This window comes from Hemiscyllium ocellatum, chromosome 30 (genome assembly GCF_020745735.1).
Source record: "Hemiscyllium ocellatum isolate sHemOce1 chromosome 30, sHemOce1.pat.X.cur, whole genome shotgun sequence".
NCBI lineage: Eukaryota > Metazoa > Chordata > Chondrichthyes > Orectolobiformes > Hemiscylliidae > Hemiscyllium > Hemiscyllium ocellatum.
Genome location: NC_083430.1, coordinates 11,137,734 through 11,151,598, shown reverse-complemented (window position 1 = coordinate 11,151,598; position 13,865 = coordinate 11,137,734). Strand labels below are relative to the sequence as shown.

General features: G+C 43.4%; 1 protein-coding gene across 5 annotated transcripts in view; it reads left to right on the top strand.

Annotated features, from left to right (window-relative positions):
• The window catches only part of LOC132829851 (protein eva-1 homolog B-like), a 65,685-nt gene that overhangs the window by 48,751 nt on the left and 3,069 nt on the right, over positions 1-13,865 (top strand). For 3 of the 5 annotated variants that reach the window (XM_060847232.1, XM_060847233.1, XM_060847234.1), the window contains exons 2-3: positions 908-1,075; positions 11,420-11,550. In XM_060847232.1, coding sequence (XP_060703215.1) covers positions 11,484-11,550 — 67 coding nt within the window. In that variant the 5' untranslated portion in view covers positions 908-1,075; positions 11,420-11,483. The remainder of the gene's footprint in view (positions 1-907; positions 1,076-11,419; positions 11,551-13,865) is intronic. The other 2 variants (XM_060847235.1, XM_060847236.1) reach the window with 1 other exon arrangement.

Below are 13,865 nucleotides of genomic sequence, written 5' to 3'. Positions count from 1 at the left end.
TACAAATCCAATTTTGATTTTCAGAAAAACTCATCTGGTTCACAAATGTCCTTCAGGAAGGAAAGTGCCATCCTTACCTGGTCTGGCCTATATGTGACTCCAGACCCATGGCAATGTGGTTGACTCTTAATTGCCCACTGAGCAATTAGGAATGGGCAAGAAATACTGACCTAGCCAGTTACGCCCTTATCCCATGAATGAATGAATGGAAAAAGGATGCTATTGATTATTTCTGCTTGGATGACGGTAACACGTTCTGAGGATAGTTGTTAGGTGACCAATGGCAGAAGCCAGAGGCCAGAGCTTTGTGACCACGTGATGATCCTCCTGGAATATGGTCAAGCAGAATTGGCAACCCAATAATTTATGTTGGGCAACATGGTTTAAACATTTAAAAGGTTGTGAAAGTATCCCAAACATGGATTGTTCTGGATTTTGTTGTGCCAATGGACCCTTTGGGGAGGATGGAATGGTATGTGACCCTAGAGATATTGTCTATGTCCCTGATTCTCTCCAACTGCCAACACCAACCTGTATGTCGGGAAGATATGGAATGGGGAGGTGGGATTTGAGTCTTTCAGTTGCTGTGAATTGCTGGAAATGGACATCAGTTGAGACCTTGGTAGCACTGAAACCCATTAAACACTGATTTTTAAATCTTTATTAAGACAGTTCATAGAAAAGCCAGAGGGAAGATGAGCAGTAATTGTGTTAGGCAGCAATTGTGAGAAAGGGAGAGTGAATCGCTAAGCTTCTAAGCAGAAATTGAGTGGATACTTTTAAGATGGGAAAAGATTCCGGGCTTGGTGAATGAAGTGAGAGATTCCTCTTTCCAAGAGTTAGCATAGGCACAGTGTGCTGTGTGGCTCCTGGGAATCTATAGTCAGCTCTTATCTTTGTTTTTCAGAGCTTAAAACATTGGCGGAAGAAAGGTGAAAGTTGAAGATAGACTGCTGAGTGAAACAATGCCTACAGTGCATCATACTTCATGGAGAGTTCTTTCTATTTTAATTTATTAGGCAATGTGAACAACATCTCATTGGAACCCTCCTGTCTGGACTTCTCCTTTATTCCAGTGAGTAATTTTATTTATTCTACCTCAGTTTTAAAGACTCAATAATTGTTGTAACGATTCCACTAATCTCGCAGAATGCACTTCTGAGTGGTTGCACCATGTTGGGAGTGTTGCTAATTTCTGTGGACCAGAATGCACGTGGGTTTGAGCTGTGGTCTGGGCTAAGTATATTGGGATCAAATAGCTTGATTCAGGGCCCCCCAGTTTGAAAGGACAAGCCTTTCAATCAAGCCTTTTGCCCATGCTCACTCTGCCATAAATTGCAGAACTAGGGGCTGAGTGATTAGCACTGCTGTCTCACAGCGCCAAAGAACCAGGTTTAATTCCACCCTCTGGCAACTGTCTATGTTGAGTTTGTGCATTTCTCCCAGTGTCTGCGTGGGTTTCCTCTGGGTGCACCAATCTCCTCCCATAGTCCAATGATGTGCAAGTTAGGTGGATTGGCCATGCTAAATTGTCCATAGTGTCCAGGGGTGTGCAGGCTCGGTGGATTAGCCATAGGAAAATGTATGGTTACGGGTATAGGGTAAGGAATTGGATCTGGGTGGGATGGTCTTTGGAGGCTCAGTGTGGACTTGATGGGCCAAATGGCCTGATTCCACTCTGTAGGGAGTCTATGATTCTATGTCAAACCAGGATTGGACTTGAAGCAGGGCTCCCTTATCATTAATAAGGTGCTCAATGTCTTTTTTTGTGCACCTTCCCTTCACCCTAATGGTGCTTGTGCTTTCAGCTGCGTTGGTCCTAAGTTCTGAAATTCTTTCTCTTAAACCATTCCACTATCTCCTGGGAACATGGGAACATGGGAACAGAGCAACATAGGACTTTAGATCACAACTAGACCTTTCAACGCTGTGAACCTGCCCTGACCTTCAACAAGATCATGGCTGATCTGGTTGTGGGCTCAATGGAACATTTCCTGTCTGCAACTTCCCATCCCTACTAGCCCTTTGCCACCCTTGACTAGTGCTCAGGAAAACTTAGACCATTCTGTCCTTCCTTTAAGATGCTGCTGAAGCTCTATCTGTTTGACCACGTTTTTGGTAAATTGCCCTAATACCTCTGCTTTTGTTTGGTGACAGATATTTATATCTTTGTGAAGGGCATTGAGATGTTGTACTATTTAAAGGCCCAGTATTGATGCAAGTTGGTCTTGTAATGAGAAACTTGAAGAAGGAACAAAACAAACAACAGCCACAGAATGACAGGGAGGAGTGAAGTAGCAAACACAGTTAGTTGAATTAAACTGGATGATGAAAGTTGCCTCAAACTACACCCTCCCAACACTTGCATTGTAAAAATAATCTTAACAAAGGGGATGTTAAATATATTCACTGAAATGCTTTGTGAGATGATTACGATCACGTGGTTCCAACTTGGTCAAAGTCTATATTTGTGAATGGAGAGGTTTAAGTGACGGGCTTGTGAACAGCAGCATAACTGAACGAATACAAACACAGGCAAGAGACAACAAGAAATGGTGTTTGAGTGATGTTGTGATGTGATTGTGAGAACCTATAGATTACAGGAGGGAGAGAAGATCCAAGTTTTGATTTCAGTATATTTGACATGGAGGAACCCTTATTGGTTGACTCCTGTTTAGAAAAAGTGAGGACTGCAGATGCTGGAGATCAGAGCTGAAAATGTGTTGCTGGAAAAGCGCAGCAGGTCAGGCAGCATCCAAGAAACAGGACAGTCGCCGTTTCAGGCATGAGCCCTTCTTCAGGAATCAGGATTCCTCATTCCTGAAGAAGGGCTCATGCCTGAAACATCGACTCTCCTGCTCCTTGGATGCTGCCTGCACTGCTGCGCTTTTCCAGCAACACATTTTCAGCTCTGATCTCCTGTTTGTACCACATGATCTTGCGAGGCAAACTTTATTTCCCCCATATTTTACACCATCAAGTCACTCACAGGTGATTCATCAACTGAATGGTTTTTCTGTCACATTAGGTGGTCATTTGTGGCTAAGTTGTGGGCTATAACTGGAGAAGGCTTTTCAGCTTGATTTGCTTTTTAAAAACTCTTCAAATAATCATTCGAAACAGCTTGCAAACTGAACTTGAATTATGCTACATTCGGGCAATTTGACTATAGAAAGGTAGGAGTCACCTGTGAAATATTTGTCTTTTCTGTTCCTCCTTTCTTTCCTCTTCCCTTACTCTTCTCCATTAACTCACATCACTATTTCAAGTCTCTTCTCAGAGTTTAACAACGGTGAAAGTTATTCCTGAGCTGTACCAGGTACTATCATTAGGTTATGGTGTTGTAAAGGAGAAGGCACCTCTTTTGTTGCTGTTCCCAGTCAATATCCACCCAACATTCCCAGAGGGGGTTTCTGTCTAATTTCCAGATGTGGTGAACCATTGACACACCCATTCTGAAGAGCCCTAAATTTGTTCCATTGTGGTAAAAATAATTATCGGGTTTTCTTTTTCCCTTCTACACCTCATTAGATTTTGATTCCATGCCTTGACCACACTTTATACAATGATAAACCTCTAAATATCAGTGCGAATGTTACCATATTTCATTGAAAGCCACCCCTTCCACACATTAGTACCTCAAAATGGTCACTTGAGAGGTGCCACTCCCGGGTTACAAAGCTACCAGTTTCTCCAATCTTTCCTTGCAACTCAAATCTTCGGTATAGAAGATGTACATAGATCCTTGAAAGTTGCCACCCAGGTTGATAGGATTGTTAAGAAGGCATTTGGTGCATGAGCTTTTATTGATAGAGGAATTGAGTTTTGGAGCATCGAGACCATGCTGCAGCTGTACAAAACTCTGGTGTGGCCACACTTGGAGTATTTTATACAGTTTTGGTCACCGCATTGTGGGAAGGATGTGGAAGCTTTGGAAAGGGTGCAAAGGAGATTTACTAGGATGTTGCCTGGTATGGAGGGAAGGTCCTATGAGAAAAGGCTGAGGGACTTGAGGTTGTTTTCTTTAGAGAGAAGAGGGTTGAGAGGTGACTTAATTGAGACATATAAGATAATCAGAGGGTTAGATAGGGTGGACAGTGAGAGCCTTTTCCCTCTGATGGTGATGGCTAGCAAGAGGGGACATAGCTTTAATTTGAGGAGTGATAGACATAGGACAGGTGTCAGAGGTAGTCTCTTTACTCAAAGTAGTAGTAGGGGCGTGGAAGGCACTGCCTGCAACAATAGTAGACTCATTAATTTTAACGGCATTTAAATGGTTATTGAATAAATATATGGATGAAAATGGAATAGTGTTGATTAGTTGTGCTTCAGATTGGTTCCACAGGTTGGTGCAACATCGAGCGCCGAAGGGCCTGTACTGCGCTGAAATGGGCTATGTTCTAAGGTTAGCTCTTAGGATTTTGGATTCTTTCCAGGTAGAGCTGCCAAGTCTGGTTTGATGTATTCTGGTATTTACATCATGGGCCCTTCTGCTACCAACCACCTGCTGAGCCAATCTACCCTTTCCAACATCTCCAATACTGTACTTTTAAGCAGTAGTGTTCAAAGCAATTTTTCAAACTAGGTCATGTTTTGAAAACTCCTATGATTTGCCACTTCTTACAGAAAGAGATTGATTTGAAATTTCTGGAGACTCCTGATTGACCGGGAGAGTTGGCAAGCAGGCCTTGAATGGCATCCTTCTGCCCCAGTAATCTGACTATAGCAATTGCAAAGTGATGGTTTGATCACCAGCTCTTCTGACTTGTACTCTATTACTTGGCTACGTAATTTGACAGAGTCATGGAGATATACATCATGGAATCACACCTTTTGGTCCAACTCATCCATGTCTACCAGATATCCTATCTAGTCCCATTTGGCAGCACTTGGCCCATATCCCTCTTAAACCCTTCCTATTCATGTAACCATCCAGATGCCTTTTAAATGCTGTGGTTGTATCAGTCTCCACCACTTCCTCTGGCAGCTCATTCCATACACGCACCATCCTCTGCATGAACAGGTTGTCCCTAAGGTCCATTTTTAAATTTTTCCCCTCTATCCTTAAGTCTATGCCCCCTAGTTTTGGATTCCCCTACCTTGAGGAAAAGACCTTGACTATTCACCCTATCCTTTCCCCTCCAGACTTTATAAACCTGTGTATGATTCCCCCTCAGCCTCCGATGCTCCAGGGACAATAGCCCCAGCTTATTCAGCCTCTCCCTATAGCTCAAATCCTCCAACCCTGGCAATATCCTTATAAATTTTTTCCGAGCCCTTTTAAGTTTCACCATAGGATAGAGGGTGATTCACCTGTAGAGAGAACTTCCTGAGGAAGTGGTGGATGCGGACATAATTATGTTTAAACAAATTTGGATAGACACATGAATGGGAAAAGTTTGGAGGGATATTGGGCCAGGAGCAGACAGGTGGGACTAGTCTAGTTTGCGGTTGTGTTCGGCGTGGACTAGTTAGGCTGAAAGGTTTGTGCCTGAGCTGTATGACTCTATGATGATTCTTAGTTTTGATAATCATTGGGTCTGGAATAATATGTGATTTCTTTAACTTATTCAACACTGTTTATAGAGTTGCGTGTGTTGTCCTCTTCCTGAACATGCTAGTTCACTGCATTTGCTTGCTTTGAATGCCACCCACTGTTGTGAATTTTGTAGTTTGTGCTAACAACCTGTAACATCATATCACGGAACGGAATCCAAAATCTCCAACTGGTCGGTCCAAGCTTTGCAAACGCTTTCGTTAATAACTCTGCGATATCAGTTCCAGAAATACAGTCCAAATACAAATTCATCACAAAGGATCATTAATGATTTAATCCACTACAAAGCAACCGGGTGTAAGTGAGGTTTCATCATTCAGCTGTAATAGTCATTTTTATTAATTACGACAGAATTTAGTGAAGAAGTATGATCATTCTCATGATGTCAGAGTTTAAAAATAGTTCTTTTTAAATCATGTTTTATATCATCTAAGTTGGAGGAGTGAGAGATTGTTCTCTGCTTGGATCCATATTTGTTGAGCTCACAGGTAGATGGGGTAGTGAAGAAGGTATTTGCCACACTTGCCTTTTATTAAGTTTTTGGAAGTACTAGCTTTCAGAACTCTGCTCCTTCATCAGGTAGCTAGTGCTTCCAAGTAAACCTGTTGGACTATAACCTGGTGTTGTGTGATTTTTTACTTTATTGGTAAGTTGTTGTGGTTCTGTTCGCCGAGCTGGGAGTTTTTCTTGCAAACGTTTCGTCCCCTTTCTAGGTGACATCTTCAGTGCTGGGGAGCCTCCTGTGAAGCTATCCCTAGTAGCTATACACTCAGATGACAAACAACATGAATTCGACTGGGACAACACCACCATTATAGGCCAGGCCAAACAGAGAACAGCCAGGGAATTCCTAGAAGCATGGCACTCATCCATGAATTCGATCAACAGACACATTGACATAGACCCTATATACCGGCCACTGCAGCGGACAGCTACTGACAACCGGAAGTGGGAGATTCAAACCAGTATAAATGCCGGAGGAATCAGCACAGAAGCGCTTCACAGGAGGCTCCCAAGCACTGAAGCTGTCACCTAGAAAGGGGATGAAAAGTTTGCAAGAAAAACTCTTAGCTTGGCGAACGGAACCACAACAACGAGCACCCAAGCTACAAATCTTCTCACAAACTTATTGGTAAGTGCATTGAGTATAGGAGTTGAGGGGTCAAGTTGCGACAGTACTGGACATTGGTTAGGCCACTTTTGGAATACTGTGTTCAATTCTGGTCTCCCTGCTATAGAAAAAGATGTTGTGAAACTTGAAAGGGTTCAGAAAAGATTTACAAGGATTTTACTGAGACTTGAGGGTTTAAGTTAAAAGGAGGGGCTGGACAGGCTGGGACTTTTTTTTTCCCTGGGTGACCTTTTGGAGGTTTATAAAATCATGAGGGATATGGGTAGGTCGGATGGCCAAGGTCTTTTCCCCACAGCAGTGAAGTGCAAAACTTAGAGGGTGTAGGTTTTCACGCAGAGGATTGTGCATGTATGGAATGAGCTGCCAGAGGAGGTGATAGCGGCTGGTACAATTCCAACATTTATAAGTCATCTGGAAGGATATATGAATAGGCAGGATCTAAGAGGGATTTGGGCCAAATGCTGGCAAATGGGACTAGATTAGTTTAGGATATCTGGTCAGAATGGACAAGTTGGACTGAAGGGCCTGTTTCCATGTTGAACATCTCTACGACTCTGAGCTCATTGACTACTAGCACTCCCCACTACTTGGCTTTGCTAAGCCTTGGTAATTAGTTCCTATAAGAAAGTGCGCACAAGAAAAAAATTAACTTTGAGGTTTATGGTGCAACTATTGGTGATGCAACTCCTTAATCAGGCTGGTGGGTGGGTAAGGAGGAGACTGTACAATCTGATGTGGGAGCATTTATTTTATCCATTGACAGTAATGGAAGGGAAAACAGCTGAAGTTTGTGATAGTAATTAAGAAACGGTGCCTTGAAATCTTTACCTCAAAACTCTAAAATGGAAGGTGTCTAGCTTTTTTAAAAAAAATTGTGAAATAGTCAGTCTTGGTTCCTGTTTTTTCAAAAATAACACACTCAGCTATATAGGCCAAGCTATCCAAGTCCACGTAAACATACTTTATCCACAGACATGCAGAAAATCTCTCACACATACACAGTTAAAGACATTGGTACATATATGCAACACAAAGTAGCCTGTGTATAAGTGCAGCTATTTGGTGTGTGTCTGTGTGTGTGTGTCTGTGTGTGTCTGTGTCTGTGTATAGGTAGGGGGCCTGTTAATGTGCCATTAAGGGCTAAGTACTTTGGGTCTGTTAGATTGCTGATACCTTGGTGTTCACATCTCGGTTCACAGACAGGATTACAGAATTTGTCCCCAGATTTGCTCCCCCTTGGCTGTACAGCAGGACATTGTTCGGGCTCTGATTTTAAACTGTCTTTTGATCAGCAGATTCAATCCTGATTAAACAGGGTCGGATACATTCAGACCCAAAGCTTCTCTCATAACACAATTTTAAAAAAGCACTGGGAGAAATCTTTTCTATGTCAATCTGCTGTTTTCAATCTGTGGCTCTAACAAAGAATGATCACAGCTAATCATTTTCCGCTAGGAATTTGGTTGAGATTTATCAAATCTAGTTCATTCGGAACCTGTTTCCAATATAGGTTTGACCATGCTATCAATCTTAAAGATTGTCTCTGCGGCAGTGTGATCCCTGTTCGCGTTCCAAATAATTATCATCAAAATCTTCGACTAATGTTTACGTTCAGCAAGGTTTCATATCAAAGTGGAGTCTGATGAGAGCGCCCTTCTTAGTGCACTGTCTCACAGACTGAATCACATTCCTGCCATATTCCAAAACTTTCCCTGATGCTGTTCTGTAATTTGTGTACAAATCTCCTTGAAACCAGCACCTTTTGGGATTTGAGCCTCCAATGACAACTGACAGGTTCACACAATGAGGTTTCGCATTTTAAAAACTTGTATTGTAACAAACCAACAACAACAACAACAACTAGACATTACTTAATTAGGTATTTCACTTTATTAGTTGAATACATGACCAGAAACTTTGAGCTGTGTTTATACACTACATCTTTCCCTTCACAAAATTGTATTCTTCACAGGAATCTGTTTGAATTTAGCACCAGTTTCTAACAGGCTCATTTCTCCTTATTTCACTGAATAGTAAGGTCCAGCGTCCATCACAAGTCATTTTCCTTAGTTTTCTGACAATTCTCAAACAACACACACACACACATTTTCACTCGTCCTAAGTCTTTAACGAACAATTGTGCTTCCGCCAGAAATGGAGAACAGTCTTTCCCTCTGAAAGCAGCAAGCACACAACATCCTTCACAATCAAATGTGAAACCTTCCACTCTTTTTAAAAGGACTCGATCTGGGCCTTGTTGTCCATGGTGACAGAGTCATGTTGATTTAACTCTGGACGAAACTAATAGGTGACAACCTGCTCCTTTTTAAGATTAGAATAGATTCTCTACAGTATAGAAACAGGCCCTTCGGCCCAACAAGTCCAGAGCAACCCGTTTCCTCTGACTAATGCACCTAACACTACGGGCAATTTAGCACGGCCAATTCACCTGCCTTGCACAGTGGGAGGAAACCAGAGCACCCAGAGGAAACCCATGCAGACACAGGGAGAATGGATAGAGTTTGCACAGGCAGTCACCCAAGGCGGGAATCGAACCTGGGTCCCTGGTGCTGTGAGGCAGCAGTGCTAACCACTGAGCCACCATGCTGCCTTAACTGAGGCAAGTTACAGTATAACCATCTTTATAAAACCTAGCACTGGTAAGATTTATAAGGAGCAGTATAAAAACCAACAGTGATATAATTCCTCCCGGATTGATTGATAATGGAAACAATTTTAATCCATCAGTCTACCTTGAGGATAAACAGAGCCCTGTCTATCCTCCAAACCTATGGTTCTCATTGTCCACAGGAAATTGGGGCAATCGCTCACTCTCCCGATTTCCTGACCAGAGGTAAGGTTAAACTTCTGGCTCTCCTACTGAAGGTCGACCAGGAAATCCATCTGGACCTTCTACTGGAGCAGACTTGGTCACTTACCACACTTGCAAATGACAAGGAGCAGCCAGGTTTTGCTCTGATCTCTGTAACTAAGGCATCTGCTTTCCAGGTTTAACAAGCAAAATGGTTAAATCATAAAGTCCGGTTCCCAAGAACAGCAGTTAATATTTATGGAATGCCTTGTAATAAAAGTGGAATTTGCCTTGCCATTAATCACTGACCCCTGCTTATTGGAAACAGCAACTCCTTTTGCTTTCCTATATACATTTTCTCTTGTCACAGAGAATGACGTCATGTAGGTTCAAGTCATGTAGCGAGTAAAAAGTGAGGTCTGCAGATGCTGGAGATCAGAGCTGAAAATGTGTTGCTGGTTAAAGCGCAGCAGGTCAGGCAGCATCCAAGGAACAGGAAATTCGACGTTTCGGGCATAAGCCCTTCATCAGGAATGAGGAAAGTGTGTCCAGCAGGCTGAGATAAAAGGTAGGGAGGAGGGACTTGGGGGAGGGGCGATGGAGATGTGATAGGTGGAAGGAGGTCAAGGTGAGGGTGATAGGCCGGAGTGGGGTGGGGGCGGAGAGGTGGAAGAAGATTGCAGGTTAGGAGGGCGGTGCTGATTTCGAGGGAATCGACTGAGACAAGGTGGGGGGAGGGGGGGAAATGAGGAAACTGGAGAAATCTGAGTTCATCCCTTGTGGTTGGAGGGTTCCCAGGCGGAAGATGAGGCTTTGTACAAATATTTGTTCAATAAACTCTCTCCTGTTGCAATGGAATCTGAACAAAATAATAATAAGCACAGATTTTGCTCAATAATCCAGTGTGCCAACCTTCACTGACTATTTCACTGACAAACGTAAGAAGGTGTCTCCTTCAGTAACAGCCCTAGTGTGGTTTTGAGCTTCCTCAGCATTAGCCTCAACCGCACCGCTCATTCCACCTCCTGTCTGTGTTCTGCTGACTTGTCTCTCCCAGAGTGGCCATGAATTAATGTGAGGGCTCAGTGGTTAGCACTGCAGCCTCACAGCACAAGGAATCAGGGTTCGATTTCTGCTACGGGTGACTGTCTGTGTGGAGTTTGCATGTTCTGCCCTTGTCTGCCTGGGTTTCCTCTGGGTGCTCCGGTTTCCTCCCACAATCCAAAGATGTGCAGGTCAGGGTGAATTGACCATGGAAAGTTGCCACATAGTGTTAGGTTCATTAGTCAGGGGTAAATATAGGGTAAGGGAATGAGTCTGAGTGGGTTACTCTTCAAAGGGTCGGTGGGGACCTGTTGGGCCGAAGGGCCTGTTTCCATAGTGTAGGGAATCTGATCGAATCTAATATGGTTGTCTTCCAGGAGTGTGGGGAATGTCAGCTGGTGGTTCAGATATCCTACAGGAAACTAGGATTTATAGATAGCATCGAACTTTGAAATAATGCACGGTATGAAGACTTCATGGATGATCCAGGGCACGACCTCTAAACTCAATACCTGGATTAGCAAACTCCAGAGATTTGCTGTTAATTTTCTGCATGTTACTGTAAAAGAAACACAAGAGAAAGTGGTCGTAGAAGTGTTCAAATTAAGATGTGTGTCTAAATTTTTCTTTGCTGTTCAAAAATACTGACGATGTGGGCAATAGGTGGTTTGACAGGTTGGGTAACAGTGAGTTAATCTCCAGGAATGTATTCATTGTGAGGTGGCAACTCTAACCAATGCTCCAACACCCGCCAGGACCCCGGGAAACATTGCCACCCCAGGCACGGGCCATCAGAGCGAATGTTCATTGCCTGACCTGGGGGCAGTCCACCTTGAGAGCTACACGTGATTACAAATGTCTTCTGCATTTCCAGATCTTCGGACGAAACGTTTCCTGAGCTGACCCCTTGGCAAGGCTGCCCTTACTTGCTGAGCTGAATGGATATTCCAAAGGCAGAGGTGACCCTCCTCACTAACAGCATCCAGGCATACATGCAAATCAAATGTAAGTACCTAATACCACCTTGGGCTTAAATATTTTAATCATACTTGCCTCTTGCCACTTCCCCTGGCAGTTCATTCTATATATGAACCATCCCCTGTGTGAAAAAGTTGCCTGTCAGGCCTTTTTCAAATCTTTATCCTCTCACCTTAAACCTATGCTGTCTAGCTTTGAACTCCCCCAAAAAGACTTTGCTGTTCACCCTGTCTATGCCCCTCATGATTTTATAAGCCTCTCCATTCATCCAAAATACCGTTTCAGTGAGGAATGCGTCTTCCTGCATCTGAACTCCTGTTGCTACCTGGAAACTGAATGACAAACAAGGTACCTTTTAAAGGACATGTTACTCTGTATCTCATTACAAAATAAGGAGTCACACAACCGCGGGTTATAGTGCAACAGGTTTATTTAAAATCACAAGCTTTCGGAGCACTGCTTCTTCACCTGACAAAGGGACAGCGATCTGAAAGCTGGTGATTTTAAATAAACCTGTTGGACCATAACCTGGTGTCATGTGAATTCTGACTTTGTCCACTTCAATCCAACTCCGGCACCTCCACATCCAAAATAAGGTACTGCGGCTAGCTGGGGGAACAACAAAAAGCAGCCTGATTAAGTCTTCTATTCTCCCATTACTAACTATTTTCAGTTTGATACTAATATAAATACACATATCAGTGCACATCAAAACATGCCGAGTGCTTTTCAGTGTGTTCCCTCAGAAGAGATGAAAGGCCAATGTTAAAACCTACTGAGGCATTCAGTCCTTCATTGTAGCGGTCCAGTGGTGTAGAGTTATGTTAGTGAACTAATTGAATCTCGAAGTCTGAACTAACAATCTAGAAAATGTGATTCTAAGTCCCACAGTGGCAGTTTGAGTATCTTACTTCTTAAAAGGAATCTGAAAATAGAAAGTTGGTCTCAGTAAAACTGACAATGAATTAAAAGCAAAAATAAAGCTGGAATAAATTATAGCATCCCTTCAGTGCAGAAAGAGGTCATTTGGCCCATCAAGTGTGTACTACCCCTCTGAAGAGCGTGCCACCCAGCCCACTCCCATTCTTTGGGGTCCTGGATTTCCCTTGGCTAATCTACCTAGCCTTTTACATCCCTGGACACTCTAGCATGGCCAATCTGGCTAACTTCTTATCTTTGGATTGTGGGAGGAAACCAGAGGAAGCCCACACAAATGCAGAGAGAATGTGCAAACTCTGCACAGCCAGTTGCCCGAGGGTGGAATTGAACCCGTGTCCCTGGTGCTGAGAGGCAGCAGTGCTAACCGCTGAGCCACCGTGCTGCCCATGAAGTTAGCAGGTTGGGCATTAACTGGTACAGAGCTAATGTTTCAGATAGGTTGTCAACTTGCAGCATCTCTCCACAGACCAGCCACGCTTTTCTTGTGAGCTCTGTTTTGTTCCTGTAGCAGATTTGCGAACCTGCAGTATTTTCTCCTATTGGATTGTCACAAAGATTGAATTTGTTCACTTATAGCCATTTTATTTTAAATGGAAGGAAACTTACTACCAGCCCCCAGACTTATTTCAAACATTCAGTCTTGGGAACTGGGTGTCACTTGCAAGGCTGAAATACCTCGTCCATCTCTGAATAGCTCTGGAGAAAATGCCAGTGGGCCATGCTCTTGATCCAGAGTTTCATAGACTAGAATCCCTACAGCATAGAAACTGGGCCTTGGGCACTACAAGTCCACACCAACCCTCTGAAGAGTATCCCACCCAACCCATTACTTTACATTTACCCCTAAGCTATCCATCCCTGAAAGCTATGGGAAATTTAGCATGTCCAATTCACCCTGACCTGCACGTCTTTGGACCGTGGGAGGAAACCCACGCAGACACTGGGAGAACGTGCAAACTCCACACAGACAGTTGCCCGAGACTGGAATCGAACCTGGGTCGCTGGTGCTGTTGTAACCACTGTGACCCCAAGTTCTGGTCAATGTGAATTCTGTGGGGCTGGTACAAGTGAATTCCAGGATTTGCTCACAGTGGCATTGAGGGAATGACACTATCTTGCCCAGGTCGGAATGGCACAACTTGGATAGGGGCTTGCATTGCTATGACTGGTCTCTGTGATGCTGCAGTCACACATGAACGTAGTTTGTTTTTAAGCTGTACTTTTGTGGACATAGCCATCTACTACAAAGAAAGGCCTACTGCTACCAGGAAGAATGAACAAAAATGTCAGACTTGCTACCTTGTGTGAAAATAATTTTTATTTTTTGAGGCCTCTCTTGAGATTTTCTTGAGGGCTCCTTTTTTGGGGAGCTGAATTCTCAGGCACTTTTACGAGGTGATGAT